The sequence below is a fragment of the Carassius gibelio genome, chromosome B25, assembly GCF_023724105.1.
Source record: "Carassius gibelio isolate Cgi1373 ecotype wild population from Czech Republic chromosome B25, carGib1.2-hapl.c, whole genome shotgun sequence".
Classification (NCBI taxonomy): Eukaryota; Metazoa; Chordata; class Actinopteri; order Cypriniformes; family Cyprinidae; genus Carassius; species Carassius gibelio.
The window spans coordinates 20676035-20691801 of NC_068420.1; the positions used below are offsets into that span (position 1 = coordinate 20676035).

Sequence of the window (15767 nt, forward strand, 5' to 3'; positions counted from 1 at the left end):
CAAATATGCTTTTGGGAAACGCACCCCAGGTGTTATGAGAGCCCAGGTTACTCTGATAGTGGCCTTCAGCTCTTCTGCATTATTGGGTCTGGCATATCACATCTTCCTCTTCACAATACCCCAGAGATTTTCTATAGGGTTAAGGTCAGGTGAGTTTGATGGCCAATTAAGAACAGGGATACCATGGTCCTTAAACCACGTACTGGTAGCTTTGGCACTGTGTGCAGGTGCCAAGTCCTGTTGGAAACGGACCAAAACCAGCAGATGACATGGCACCCCAAACCATCACTTACTGTGGAAACTTTACATTGGACCTCAAGCAATGTGGATTTTCTACCACATTTTCCTTCCCTTCGCCTCTCTATTAATGTGCGTGGACACAGAGCTCTGTGAACAGCCAGCCTCTTTTGCAATGAACTTTTGTGTCTTGCCCTCCTTGTGCAAGTTGTCAATGGTAATATTTTGGACTACTGTCAAGTCAGGAGTCTTCCCCATGATTGTGTAGCCTACAGAACTAGACTGAGAGACCATTTAAAGGCTTTTGCAAGTGTTTTGAGTTAATTAGCTGATTAGAGTGTGGCACCAGGTGTCTTCAATTTTGAGCCTTATCACAATATTGTAATTTTCTGAGATACTGAATTTGGAATTGTCCTTAGTTGTCAGTTATAATGATCAAAATTAAAAGAAATAAACATTTGAAATATATCAATCTGTGTGTATTTGATGAATATAATATACAAGTTTCACTTTTTGAGTGGAATTAGTGAAATCAACTTTTTGAATATATTCTAATTATATGACCAGTACCTGTAGTTACAGTTTAAATAGAAAACATTTTACACTAAAGCCATATGAACCAAGTGTAACCCTTTGGTATGGACTTCCTTTATTGTAAGAATTTCTACTCCTTTTTAGGAAACTAATACAATCTATTGCTGTCACTCTCACATTGAAGACATCTGCTGAAGTGATCCAGAAATACTTTTTCTTGATTGCTAAAACACTATAAACAGGCTTTTGAACTACAGTAATGCTTCAAAACCATAATACCATTTTTAAAATAACACACCCATTTCCCTAAACTATAAACACTGTTCTCCTGCTTTAACACATGAGTCAGATTTGGTGACCTGTTACTGCAAAACTCAACTCATGAATCTCATTTCTGTGCTTCCACAGATACTGTATACTGTTAACCCAAGTCTGCAAAGCTTGAGCTCAGCACACAATGACCCAAGTGGAAACACTAGGAGTCAAAACTGATCACACACCAATCAAAACCTTCCATGGAGATAAAAGGGCCAAAGTCAGCTTACAGTTTTTCTCAGTGGCTTTAGTGCATTTCTCAGATCAAAGTAGCTACTTATTCAATCTCATGTCTGTCCCAAGAGCTGCAAAACACTGGGTTAGTATTGATGTTCACTAATGAAGAGAATATAGATCAAGCAATGATAAAACAGTTCTCTGGTATAACTAATGTACATCTCATGAACCTTCAGTTGGAAAGCAAATATAGACAGAGGACAATGGAAGAGCTACGAATTCTGAAAGTGGACTTTCTACTTTTGCCTTTATGCCCATATTTATTTTTATTTTATTTCACTGTCTTAATTTATTTTTTTTCAGACCACTGGCAAAAGATTTAGATTTGTGTTTATAGTTTTGCAAAAAACGAAAAAGATATTAGACATACTGTAAGATATGCCGATGGGGTAAGAAATGTATATATCTTATGTAAGGTATACCCAGTAGACAACTTTACATGTTTCACATAAAATGCAGATCTAATTGACTAAATATCTTACAATATTTTTGCATAGAAAATGCATTTTGAGTTTAGAATTTTTAGATGTTCTTAAAGCAAGACAGAAGAAAGCTACTCCTGACAAGGTTAGGTTCACAGAGTAAGTTAACACTGTTAACTTAAATACTCCGAGTAGTAACCTCTCTTTTTTTAGAAACAGTCTCGACTTACACTGCTTTCTCAGATTTGACAAACCTCGCATTATGAAACTGAAGTTTCCTAGAGTTTCCTTCATTTCAGGGATAAGATACTCGGAGTTTTCAATTAAGCTTCTTTCTGAATTGCTCCTCTGACACGAGTCACAAACAGACTCAAAGCCTCCGTGTGTTTGTGCTTCAAGCTGCCCAAAACAACAGCTGTATAAAACACTGCACACGCCCTTCACTGATGCACCTTACATCAAATGCATTTTCAAACTGTTTCTGAAACATACAGATGAAGATTTTAATATTTTATCAACTTTTCCAGTTAAACGATGCATTATATTTACACGCGGCTTTGTGCCGTAGCTGATGCTCGCCTTGAGTTTGACCCGATCAGGTCAAAAGGAACATTTCTTCACCGCGGGTTTTAGTCTCCAAAGAAAGCCAAGAACCTCTGCTCGGTCTTCGCTTGGTTTTTACTGCGTCAAACTGTTTTGTCACTCGAATTTTGCCCTTCAAAGTAGGTGAAGAAAACACAAGTGCGAGGGGCTCGCGGAGGCGCGCAGACACCGAGCGGCTCGGTTGAGTCTATAAGGTTCTCATCTGTTGTTTAAGAGCGCAGCGCTGCTCGAGCGACACTCATCTTTGAACTCAGCGTTTGACAGACTGTAAACCCGCTCTGAGAAATGGCAGAAACCGCTCCAGCCCCGGCCGCTGCCGCCCCGCCGGCCAAAGCGCCCAAGAAGAAGTCCGCCTCCAAAGCCAAGAAAGCAGGTCCAGGCGTCGGTGAGCTGATCCTCAAAGCCGTGTCCGCGTCCAAGGAGAGGAGCGGCGTGTCGCTCGCCGCCCTGAAGAAAGCTCTCGCCGCCGACGGCTACGACGTGGAGAAGAACAACTCCCGCGTCAAGCTCGCCATCAAGAGCCTGGTGACTAAAGGCGCCCTGCTTCAGGTCAAAGGGACCGGTGCCTCCGGGTCCTTCAAGATAAGTAAGAAACAAACCGAGACCAAGAAGAAACCGGCAAAGAAGGCGGCTCCTAAAGCGAAGAAGCCCGCGGCCAAGAAACCCGCTGCTGCCAAGAAGCCCAAGAGCGCAGCTGCAAAGAAGCCCGCCGCTAAGAAATCGCCCAAGAAGGCCAAGAAACCCGCCGCTGCAGCCGCCAAGAAGGCGACGAAGAGCCCCAAGAAGGCGAAGAAGCCGGCAGCGCCCAAGAAAGCAGCCAAGAGCCCCAAAAAAGCCAAGGCTGCCAAACCCAAGGCAGCAAAGCCAAAAGCTGCCAAACCTAAAGCTGCAAAGCCCAAAAAGGCAGCCCCCAAGAAGAAATAAATAGCTTATCTTTTATTCCACAAAGGCTCTTTTCAGAGCCACCCACTAACTCCAAACAAAGAGCAAAAACGCATTTTGGTTCTTAGCTAAAATATTTGTTTCCACTGTTCCACAGGAATGTGCATTTTATGCAGTCTGTTAAACGTTTACAGTCCTGTGTTATAGTTTTTTTTTTCAGTCTTATTAGTTCTTATTTAACCTTTACTTAGCCTGTTTCATATATTTTAATTATGTCCAAGTTAGTTCTTCGCAGTCATGTTTTTTTTTTTTTGGTCTATCTTGCACATTGGTTCTGTAGAAGCACGGTCTTGTTTCACTGTGAACTTATTGTAAAGAGATGTCAAAAAAGGCTGCTCTGACAATTTACTTAAGTTCCGTTTCGTCTAAAACCAGCTCGATCCGAAGTCGGTGTGGAGGCGTGGCTTTGGCGGTGAATGTTGGAGGGAAGTTCACTGATTGGTTTAAAATTTTACAAGGCTTTAAACCAATGAGCGAATTGTTTTGTTTAAATTGAATTGTTTAAAACTGGATAACTGTTACTTGATATGAGCCGTGTTTATGTTGAAGTTATCACATTTGAATAATGAGTGGCAGAGGTAAAACAGGTGGTAAGGCCAGGGCGAAGGCTAAGACTCGTTCCTCCAGAGCAGGGCTGCAGTTCCCCGTCGGTCGTGTTCACAGACTCCTCCGCAAAGGGAACTACGGCGAGCGCGTCGGTGCCGGTGCTCCGGTGTATCTGGCCGCTGTGCTCGAGTATCTGACGGCTGAGATCCTGGAGCTGGCCGGAAACGCCGCTCGGGACAACAAGAAGACCCGTATCATCCCCCGTCACCTGCAGCTGGCGGTGCGCAACGACGAGGAGCTCAACAAACTCCTGGGCGGAGTGACCATCGCTCAGGGCGGCGTGCTGCCCAACATCCAGGCCGTGCTGCTGCCCAAGAAGACTGAGAAACCCGCCAAAACCAAGTGAACACGAGGACACAACACTCACAAAGGCTCTTTTCAGAGCCACACACTTTCTCTTTAAGAGCATGTATCTATTGTACACACGATTCGCGTTGTATGTGTGTTACCAGTAGTGTGAATTTGTACGATGTACATTTAGTCCTGTAGCAGAAACTTCTGACTTAAATGAGGACAATGGAAGCAATCAAAATCATTAAAAGAGCAATTATACAGAATTCCTATAACAAGTCTCAGTTAGATTAATACAATACATATAGTACGGCCTTTTAAGTAATATAAATACAAAGAAAATCGAATGGAAAAAGACTAGGAAATTAGTTTGAACCATTATATATGTTTTTAAAGCATGTAGTTAGAATAGAGCGTCAAATAAAGACGGAAAATATTTTTTTTTGTGTGTGTACTATTTACTTAATTCAATGTGAGTGGATCAGCACAAAAGTATCCTTAAATGATAAAAATACACATTGGTCATATGTTTTACTGGAATAATGAAGATAAGTTTACATTTTAAAACATTCATGTAGTGTAATTAGATCTGTTACATAAGCCTTTTGGTGATAATAAAATTATTAAAGCAAAACAAAAACGGGTCATTGAACGTTTGAGCGGGAAACGCAGACTGCAGCTGTTTGTTCGAAAACAAGAAACGCACTGTCATTGGCCGCCTCACGCTGTGACGTAAACACAATAGCCAATCAAACCCCGCCGGTGACGCACCGCCCAATTCTGCAGGAGATATTAAAAATCCCTTGCAAAAGATTCGAATCATTCTGTTGAAGAGATCAAGACAGGAAACTCGAGAAAATGGCAAGAACCAAGCAGACGGCTCGTAAATCCACCGGAGGCAAAGCCCCGAGGAAGCAGCTCGCCACCAAAGCCGCCCGTAAGAGCGCTCCAGCCACCGGCGGCGTCAAGAAGCCTCACCGCTACAGGCCCGGCACCGTGGCTCTGCGAGAGATCCGTCGCTACCAGAAGTCCACCGAGCTGCTGATCCGCAAGCTGCCCTTCCAGCGTCTGGTGCGAGAGATCGCTCAGGACTTCAAGACGGACCTGCGCTTCCAGAGCTCCGCCGTCATGGCCCTGCAGGAGTCCAGCGAGGCTTATCTGGTCGGTCTGTTCGAGGACACCAACCTGTGCGCCATCCACGCCAAGAGAGTCACCATCATGCCCAAAGACATCCAGCTGGCCCGCCGCATCCGTGGAGAGCGCGCTTAAACGCCTGACTTCACAAGTCTTGAAACCCTACAAGGCTCTTTTAAGAGCCACCTCAATTTGTCTAATAAAGTAGAATTTCCTTTCATCTCTTTTAAATATACGGTGCTATTTTGAGTTTTGTTAGAATTAACACTATTGAGAGATTATACTACACCCCTTAGTGACAAATATTAGAAGATCTTAATTTATTTTGCCAACAGATGTAATAATTCTGGGCAAATTCAACAAAATCCTCTTTAGAGGAACAGCTGTGAATTTTGGTCTGATGAGATGTTGTTAGACGCAGTAGTACACGCTCTATATCACTTCATTATAAATAATCCGCATAAGAAATATGAGAATGCATGTAGTTCTGTCGTCAGTCATGAAATCTCCAAGAAAGCTGCAAACTGCGCATGTAAACACCGAGCACAAGAACGTCGCTCAAATAAGTTACACGTAGGCTACTAAAATATATTCTGCGATTCATTAAACACAAACTGATATGTGAGATTTTTATTTGTAATATGATGCACAAATAAATGTGAGCACAATGCACTTATAGGCTAGTGACAATGCCCCAGAATTTTCGAGATACCCCTACCGGAGGTAGAACTAAACCCAACAATGTTTTTCCTCATCTCTAAGGTCTCCCATATATGAAATGGATTCTTGGCTAAAAATATTTTACTGCTAAGATTGTTAAATTAACAGATATTGTTATACACCCCAAAATCAATAAAGGACTAAAATATAGCCTGTCCGTATGGGAGTTAAGGCATATAAACTAATGCAGATCAATCACACAAGCTCTGAGAGCTTTGAAACTTGACATGTTTGTAGTCAGGAAGTTGATTTAACTACTAGAAAAGACTGGATGTAAATATCTTGATGTATGGAATAAATAGACACATGTAAACACATATCTAAAATAAGCGGACATGCACAAATTCAATATCTATGCAGAATGTTTTCATTTACTTTGTGTTTGCTTTGCCTGGCATTATCATAGAAACACATATGATGGCTTGTTGGAAAGGTGGGGTTGTGCTGAATCCAGCAATACCAAATATGTAAATATATGATAAAAGAGAAGTGTTCTGTCACTCAATGTATGAGGTGTCCAAAATGAATGAAAATGGAACACTGACATAATTGAGTCCAAACCCATTCATTATCAGTGGTGAGGAGAATGTTGAGAAATAAAAATATAAGAGACATCAAAAAATATTAAATATGGCACCTTGTACTATATGGAAACAAAGATTGAAATCGAAAGATAACACCTTACCATAGCACAAACAGGAGACCAGGAGTTTTAACTTAATGAACTTTTTAATAAAACTATAACTTAACTTCACACAATACAACCTAAATTACTGTCTTAAATAAAACAAATGGCAATCTAACTAAAGAAACAAACACTCTTCGGGGAAATGAGCCCTGTCTTCTCAGGCTGTTTAGTTTATTTTCTAGCAGCAACCATTTGGAATATCAACTGCTTTTGGTAACCATTGGAGAAGGGTCTGGCTGCAGACTTGCACTTGCACTCTCAGACACTGCTTCTGCTAGCGACGTCACTTGCAGTCTTTATTTTTTATTTTGTTCTATTTATTGATAACTTTTTGTTTGAATTTCCCAACATTTTATAACAGTTGCCATGTGGCGAAGACAAGAAAAAATAAACTAAATTACAATGTCAATTGCAATCGCTACTTGCACTCTCTGCTACCTGTGACTTCATTTGCAATCAACACAAATCGTGCATGTTGCCACTGGAGACAAGACGCTGTGGTGGTGATTAAACGATTAAAACTAATTTAGTACTATAACGTACAGGGTCCTGCAAGAAAAAGACAAGCACACGCCTTGGCCACAGAACAGCAGAATATGAACGCAATGCACAAAGTCTTTTGTTAAGCGTTTTCCTCCTGTAGAAAAAACCTTACACTTAATATGGCATAATGTATTCAGACACATTAAGTTCAATTAAAAGATCAAATTCGATATATAGTTATTATTCAATGTACTGCAAGTCAAGCAGATGGCTATGAACAAAATGTGCAAACTTTGTCCTCCCATACAACATAACGCTTAATGTGGCCTAATAACAGACTAAGATGATAAAGACAATTTAGTAGGCCTAGCCTAGCCTATATGTCTTGTTGTTGACTCTAAGTACATACAGACCAGCAGATATGAACGGGCATTATGCATTAAGTGATTTTAAAAGGATCAACTCCGTACAGGCAAGAAGACGAGTACAGAACGCAGTGCGTTAAATTGTACATTAAACATTTTCCTCCTATAGAAAATCATTATAAATAAAACACATAATGTAGGTTAATGGACAAAGACAGTGATATAAACAAGTTGTAGACAGTTTATTCTATATGGAAAAATGCTTAATGTGAAACTTTGCGTGTTGCGTTTATTCTGGGCTCACCTGCTTGCCTGTACATATTAGTTATGTATTTTAATAAAGTAGAGAAGCATGAGTTTGGCCTTTCTCATCTATGTCCATTATGCCACATTTTGCGGTATGTGAGGAAAATACTATATACATATTCCGTATATTAATGAACTGTACATTTAATTTGATATTTTAATAGCATCTTAATATATTAAGCCATGTTAAGTGTTTTTTTTCTACGCTTAGCTAGAGACTTTGTGCAAATGTTCATATTCTGGTGTTCTGGCCATGGATTTGCCGATCTTGCAAATGTCTGAGTGTGCAAGTCTGAGAGTGCAAGTACAAGCCTACAGCCAGACCCTCTTGAAACATTATGGGGTCAACCCCCCATGATGTTACAACTGCAACACACCACTCATCCACATTGTCATCAGTGACAAAGTGGGTCATATTTGGACAGTCAGGGCAAGAGCAAAACCCTGTGCAGGTCAAGCCCACAGAAAGACACTGGCATTTGGTGGCATCGGTGCAGTTTTCGTTTTTACAGTAGAGGTGGGTGAGGTCTCTAACTCCTTTAGGTGCTGGTGCCTCCTGGCACAGATTAAATGCAGCCACCTTCTCTGAGCCTCCATCCTCTACCAACTGGGTTCCAGAGAAGCGTTTTGGCCAGGTGGCTGAGATGCCACACTGCTGTTTGGTACACGGCTCTCAGCACATGTTGCTTGAAGCCATCTTCTGTTGGGGGTAGATTTGCTGCTGACACCTCAGCTCATCCAGGTTGGTGCTAGGATGCCCATCTTGGTGCCTCTTCTTTGTCTTTCAAGATCTTTGATTGAGTGTTCATATCTATCAAAAACTATAACGACACAGCTGTTACCTTCCTTTCCCATTAAAGTTGCGATCTTTTTCCAGACACACTCACCCAGGTCATTGTACGTTTGAAAGGCTGAATCATTGAGCATTTGAAGAAGATCCATGCCATCAATGATATATGCTGATGGTTCTTTTACACTTGGCAGCTGCTGTTGTCTTCTTTATGCTTCCATCATCAAAAAACAAAGAGGGTGGGACAAAATCATGTTTAATATGAGATACGAGATTTTTATGACTTGGGAGTGGGGAGATACGAGGTTATGCACTCATTGATAAGAATGATACAGACACAGACGTCGCTGCTGCCAGCAGTGTTCATCAAAGTCTGCGGTCGTGTCGAGCCTTTTGACAAGAGATAAGGCTTTAAGGGGTAACTAAACCCCTGGTCAGAGCCTGACTCCACCCACTGGCAATATTTGAAAAATGCTGAAAAGTGGGCAGAGCACAGTGGAGATAGAGGGGACAAACCAAGGGCAGGGCTGAGCCGGTGGGGCGTGAACCTGAGACCCTCAGTGACAGATTAATTGACAGCTGCTGTTAGAGTCGCTAAAATGGAGAGTGACTCTAGTGACGCAAGTAGTTTTGCAACAGAGCGTTCATTTCAAGTAGAGGACTTTTCTCCCCCACCTTCACCTGAAGTGGAGGATGCCGAGGTGTCTGAGGACACAGGGCCAGGGCCTGAGCTATATCAATTCAAGCCACTGGCTCAAACTGCGGTCTTAACTCCCGGATTCTGATAGGCATCCGATGATGCTAGCGAAGCATCTGTGCAAGAGAGAATGGGGCCAGTCTCCGAGTAAGGCACTGCGTCGCTTTTCAGCGTGAGCTGTGTGGAGCCTTACAGCTGTGTGGACCATTACCGAAGCATTACAGCTATGGATTTTTAACAAAACAAGCCTACTCAAATGTATCTAACCTAACGATTTTCATTCGTTATTGTAAGAAATGAAAAAGAGTTATGCAAAGATAGGCTTACTTGGCGCCAGTAGACAGACCTTTTTTCTCCCATAAATAAAACCTGTTGGCCTACTTGGGGCATTTTACATGCACAGTGCCAACTTTGAGTCAGTAAAATAATAATAAAAACAATAATTTAATGCTGGTATCCAAAACATTTAATTCAATACAAGTAGAATTAGAAATTAGATGTATAATAAGCCTAGTGCACATGTATAATAAGCCTAGTAATAATAACCCTAGTACTATCGATCATAACATACTTCTACAGAGACTGGAAAACTGGGTTGGGCTTTCTGGGATGGTACTCAAATGGTTCAGGTCATACTTAGAAGGGAGAGGCTATTATGTGAGTCTAGGAGAGCATAAGTCTAAGTGGACGTCCATGAGATGTGGAGTGCCACAAGGGTCAATTCTTGCACCCCTCTTGGTTAGCCTGTATATGCTTCCACTAAGTCAAATAATGAGAAAGAACCAAATTGCCTATCACAGCTATGCTGATGATACCCAGATTTACCGGCACGTCTGCTGCTTTAAATTCTCGAGCTCATTACAGCAGGATTGATTCTGATTGGTCGGCAATGTTTTATCGTTCATCAGGGGGGAAAATCATTCTGAAAGTGATTCCAACGATATCGTTTCTTTATTGTTATAGTTATGGTGTGGACTCTGCTATTCTTTAATATTGAGAACGATTTTTAGAACTATATCTTTATCGTTATCTTTATAGTTATCGTGCTTGGTGTGAACGGCCTTTAGCGGGCAAAATCCTCAATAAATAAGCACTTTAGCCACATCTTTACCACATCTGAAGACCGGAGGAGGTTTGGAGAGAAGCTCAAAATTTGTATTGGTGACAAAATCTAAGCTATTCAAAGCCCATATGAAATCTGGGATGACAAAAAACGTTGGTCCGACTCGCCCGTGTCTTGGCCACCAATCTGCTGGGGAGACATTTATTCTTATTTAATAGAAACCCCTGGACCCTTCACTCATGAAAGATTAAAGGCTTTCAAAAGTCTGAAGGCCTATGATTATTTTGTTTCTCGAAAAGTTGGGCCAATCTTTTCTGCCAAACAGAAAGCAGTGATCGTGCTAAAAGCAGAGGTTAGACCTGGCCAAGCAGAGTCACAGCATGATTCGCATCTCCCGTGGGTGATCGCCAAAGAGAACGGCAAAATAATCACTGCTCACTGCGACTGCAAATCCGGGTAAGTCTTCATTGATCAGTGTTCTTATTTACTTATTTATTTACTGAAAATGTAGTGACTATTGTACCAATTCAATTGTTTTCAGTGTGAGACTTTCAATGTCGTCTGTACTAATGGTGAAAAATTGTATATCACAGCTTACAAATTTCTCCTTCTTTCAAATCCAGTCTTGGAGAATTTAATGTTTAAAGTAGAAGCAGCTGTCAGGATAGGACTTACAAATGCTGCATGTACTAGTGAGGCTTGCAGCAAAGCACAGCTACAGAATGATGTGAGGAACATAGTCTGGGTGCTGTGGATTGCGGTTTGGGACACCTGAATCAGAAAGCGAAAACATATGATTCGGTTGATTTGACTCAGTTTTATTTATTTTTATTCAATCTTCTATAAATACATAGTCACTAAGACTTATCATGAACAAAATGTGCCTCACAAACTCGATCAGAAGCTGCAGGCTTTAGCACGCTGCACGCAACAATTTCTTTCATTTTTCGCTATCCTTTTCGGAGGGAATTCGAAAAAACTTTTTATCAGGCCCCCAACTAACCGTACAATCGACCACACAGCAAGAGTGAACCATCCTCTTCTCTAAATCCTCCTCCAAACGTGCAAAACAATCAAATTACAGGTATCTAGCGGTGTTTCCTGCCACACGATTCCCATGATGCAACGCGACAAACATAAACAATGACGTCACAAAAGATCCGCCTATTGACTCCCTTTGCCAATGCATTGATAAAATTAATAGTTGGATGTGCCAGAGCTTTCTTCAGCTAAACAAGGAAAAAACTGAAGTCATTGCATTTGGAAACAAACATGAAGTGTTCAAGGTGAATGCATACCTTGACTCTAGGGGTCAACTAAAAATCATGTCAGGAATCTTGGTGTGATTCTGGAGACCGGTCTGAGTTTCAGTAGTCATGTCAAAGCAGTAGCTAAATCAGCATACTATCATCTCAAAAACATTGCAAGAATTAGAGGTTTTGTTTCCAGCCAAGACATGGAGAAACTTGTTCATGCCTTTATCACCAGCAGGGTGGACAATTGTAATGGGCTCCTCACCGGCCTTCCCAAAAAGACCATTAGACAGCTGCAGCTCATGCAGAACACTGCTGCCAGGATTCTGACTAGAACCAGAAAGTCTGAGCATATCACAACAGTCCTCAGGTCCTTACACTGGCTTCCAGTTAAATATAGGATTGATTTTAAAGTACTTTTACTCATATATAAGTCACTAAATGACCTAGGACCGAAATATATTGCAGATATGTTCACTGAATATAAACCTAACAAAGCACTCAGATCATTAGGATCGAGTCAGTTAGAAATACCAAAGGTTCACACAAAACTGTGCCCAAGAAGTGCCCAATGGAGTTAAGAGATTTGCTCTCAATCTATTTTCAACACTTTAGATTGTTTACCACGTGGGGTTTGACCAATAGCATTGAATTGTGAAATAATATGAAATAGACAAAATTTGGATATGCGAGGATTCTGCCCGACAGTGACGATATTTTAATAAAGGTGTTCCATTCCAGTGTTAACTTGATTCAATTGGATCTGTGGTTCATATGAATTGTATAGTATACTGTGCCTTATGAAATGTATCATTATTAAATGTATCATAAATATAGATCAGCACTTACCTAATGTAAGTTACTTTGCAGTAACCATGAATTTGTCAACATTTATCTCACCACTGTTAATGTGATTTGGACTTGAGGCTATTTTGTCCATCGTTCTTTCATTTTGGACACCTCATACATTGAGTGACAGAACACTTCTCTTTTATTATATATTTACATATTAATAATTTAAGTTGTATTGTGTGAAGTTAAGTTATAGTTTTATTAAAAAGTTCATTAAGTTAAAACTCCTGGTCTCCTGTTTGTGCTATGGTAAGGTGTTATCTTTCGATTTCAATCTTTGTTTCCATATAGTACAAGGTGCCATATTTAATATTTTTTGATGTCTCTTATATTTGAATTTCTCAACATTCTCCTCACCACTGATAATGAATGGGTTTGGACTCAATTATGTCAGTGTTCCATTTTCATTCATTTTGGACACCTCATACATTGAGTGACAGAACACTTCTCTTTTATCATATATTTACATATTTGGTATTGCTGGATTCAGCACAACCCCACCTTTCCAACAAGCCATCATATGTGTTTCTATGATAATGCCAGGCAAAGCAAACACAAAGTAAATGAAAACATTCTGCATAGATATTAAATTTGTGCATGTCCGCTTATTTTAGATATGTGTTTACATGTGTCTATTTATTCCATACATCAAGATATTCACATCCAGTCTTTTCTAGTAGTTAAATCAACTTCCTGACTACAAACATGTCAAGTTTCAAAGCTCTCAGAGCTTGTGTGATTGATCTGCATTAGTTTATATACCTTAACTCCCATACGGACAGGCTAAATTTTAGTCCTTTATTGGTTTTGTGGTGTATAACAATATCTGTTAATTTAACAATCTTAGCAGTAAAATATTTTTAGCCAAGAATCCATTTCATATATGGGAGACCTTAGAGATGAGGAAAAACATTGTTGGGTTTAGTTCTACCTCCGGTAGGGGTATCTCGAAAACTAAAGCACTTTTTGACCATTTGTCACTAGCCTATTATATTATAGCCATCCATCGTCTCGCTCGTCGGAAGTTTGAAAAAGTTGAGTGAGCAATAGTGAGCGCCTTTATTAAAATACCTGGAGGTGAAGAATAAAACAAAAAATGGTCAGATTCACTCACTATTACTTGATCTAATAAACAAATATCTCAGTTACAGTTATTATAAATTAATTTTACTCAGTTATGTTTAAGGCACTAATATAGTTCGGTATATAGTCAAACTGATTTTTTATATTGAAATAAAGAAGATTTCTGTGCCACTGGAGGAAGAGCACGTTGGTCTGATTATATTATACACTATATAAAACATCATCGAGTATATTTCAAATAATAATAAAATGAACGATGTCTTTATAATAATTAATTATTATTTTATTTTGAAAACTATATAAATTAGCTATCACTGTGTTAATGACTTATCATTCCAGTGAGACATAAGTGCCTTTCAGCCTGTTACAACTTGATGAACCATTGAAACGATTTTGGAAACATTATTTTAAGGATTTTTTTTTTACATAGTGTTGCTTTAAGGACATTTTTATGTTGGCTTTTAATCTTGTATCAAATAGTGAACTGCATACTGTATGCAGACTTGCATTTAAAAATCACTAGCAGTAAATATTGTGCTAGTAGTAGTATTGAACTACAAGAAGCAAGACAGTTGCAAGCCTTTGATTAGAGTTATGTAAAGCTTTTGATGGGACAGTTAGGTCCTAGAGATGTGGTGACAACAGCTGCACAGAGGGGCCCAATTCGATTTTTTTGTCATGGGGCCCAAAATTCCTGGCAGCGCCCTGGTGTTAATGGTCTGGTATGAGCCACAGAAACACATAAACGCTCCATGATAAAAAGGCCTCACATTTGTATCTTTATTGTCATTTCTTCACGATGGCACACACACGCGAGGAAGCTCTGCAGACGATCACAGACAGTGAGGAAGAGTTCACATGTTCTTCAGAAGACAACGAAGATTTGGAGGACGAAAGCTTTCATTTAAAGAAACAATCTGAAACAACAAAGGACACAATTTATAATGAGTAAGTTGTTTATTCTTTCGTACAGTGGTTGTTATAAAAACCTCGCATCCATCTCAGGTCTGTTATTAGACTGAAATACGTTTTTAATGTTATGAATAATATGTGCTGTTCTGTAGAGTTTTCATAGAATTTAATGATCTTACAAACATATAACTGTAAATGTTTTGTGACAAAACAACAACAATAATAATAACCTAATAATAATATCTATTGTTTGAGACTGTATCAATGGCCTTTTGGTTAACCTAAGGCCGTTGTTTAAAGATAAATCCTGTGTTGTTTGTACTGGATACTGTACACAGGGCACCATATAGACTTTATTAAATAATGTGCTGATTTTATATCCAAGTAAGAGCTGGCTGCAGATAAAGTTTTAATTGTTGGTGAGTTTAATATCCATGTTGATAATGAAAAAAATGGATTGGGATCAGTCATTTAACAAGTTTATTTAATTGTTCCTCTCCTATGGTAGAGAATGAGTGGAACTGTTCCTCAGGGGGTCTATAGTGCACTGTCTGATGCGATACTGCTGCTGGCTGCATGGTTATAATTTTATCTCAGATAGTATCTATCTTGGAAGTAAAGTAGTTCATAAAGTCATTACTGCTGTGCTGTTGGGATACACCTGTTGATGCTTTATTTTCCATTAATTTAGCCACTGTGTTGAATAAATACCTGGGGATATGTTTGTTTTCTTCTAAAAGAGACAAAAAATAATTAGGTCTAGCAGATTTTAACGTTTTTCTGTAGGATAGCATACTTTCCCGCCAAGAAATACAAAATCCCTCTAGTTTTGTGTTCCTCTAGCTGCACTCCATTTTCTGGGCTACTCTCTTTTGGGTGCCATTGTGCTCATTATACCATGATGTCAGACGGTTTTACTCGAGATTCACAAGGTGATGAATTTGCTGGTGTTATGAGCCATAAAATTGGTTCACCCAGCTCAGAGCTACTTGCCCCCCCCCCCCCCCCCCCCCCAAAAAAAAAGATGGTGGCCTCCAGCCTTGATCTTAAATACCTGCTCCTTGTTCAATCTGACTCCAGGTTTAAGTGATCATTGAATTTAGACAATGTTTATATTTAAAAAGTGATCACAAAGGTTGATTATGTATCAGTTCTGATATTTGATTATTCTGGACTCACTATACTTTTAATTATCCTTTCACTGGGGACCTAATGTCTCTTTAAGTCTCACACT

At 39.8% G+C, this 15767-nt stretch overlaps 4 protein-coding genes across 4 annotated transcripts in view; all 4 read left to right on the forward strand.

Annotated features, from left to right (window-relative positions):
- Positions 1-15767, forward strand: part of LOC128014423 (histone H4) — a 201962-nt gene that overhangs the window by 135669 nt on the left and 50526 nt on the right. The gene's annotated exons all lie outside the window — the stretch shown is intronic.
- On the forward strand, positions 2478-3407 carry LOC128014384 (histone H1-like). The gene has a single exon (XM_052597966.1). The coding sequence runs from the start codon at positions 2634-2636 to the stop codon at positions 3270-3272; it is 639 nt and encodes a 212-aa protein (XP_052453926.1). The 5' UTR covers positions 2478-2633; the 3' UTR covers positions 3273-3407.
- Positions 3754-4863, forward strand: LOC128014402 (histone H2A-like). Its single transcript, XM_052597986.1, has one exon. It carries the CDS (start codon positions 3856-3858, stop codon positions 4240-4242), a length of 387 nt encoding a protein of 128 aa, XP_052453946.1. The 5' UTR covers positions 3754-3855; the 3' UTR covers positions 4243-4863.
- Positions 5004-5542, forward strand: LOC128014390 (histone H3-like). The gene has a single exon (XM_052597972.1). The coding sequence runs from the start codon at positions 5046-5048 to the stop codon at positions 5454-5456; it is 411 nt and encodes a 136-aa protein (XP_052453932.1). The 5' UTR covers positions 5004-5045; the 3' UTR covers positions 5457-5542.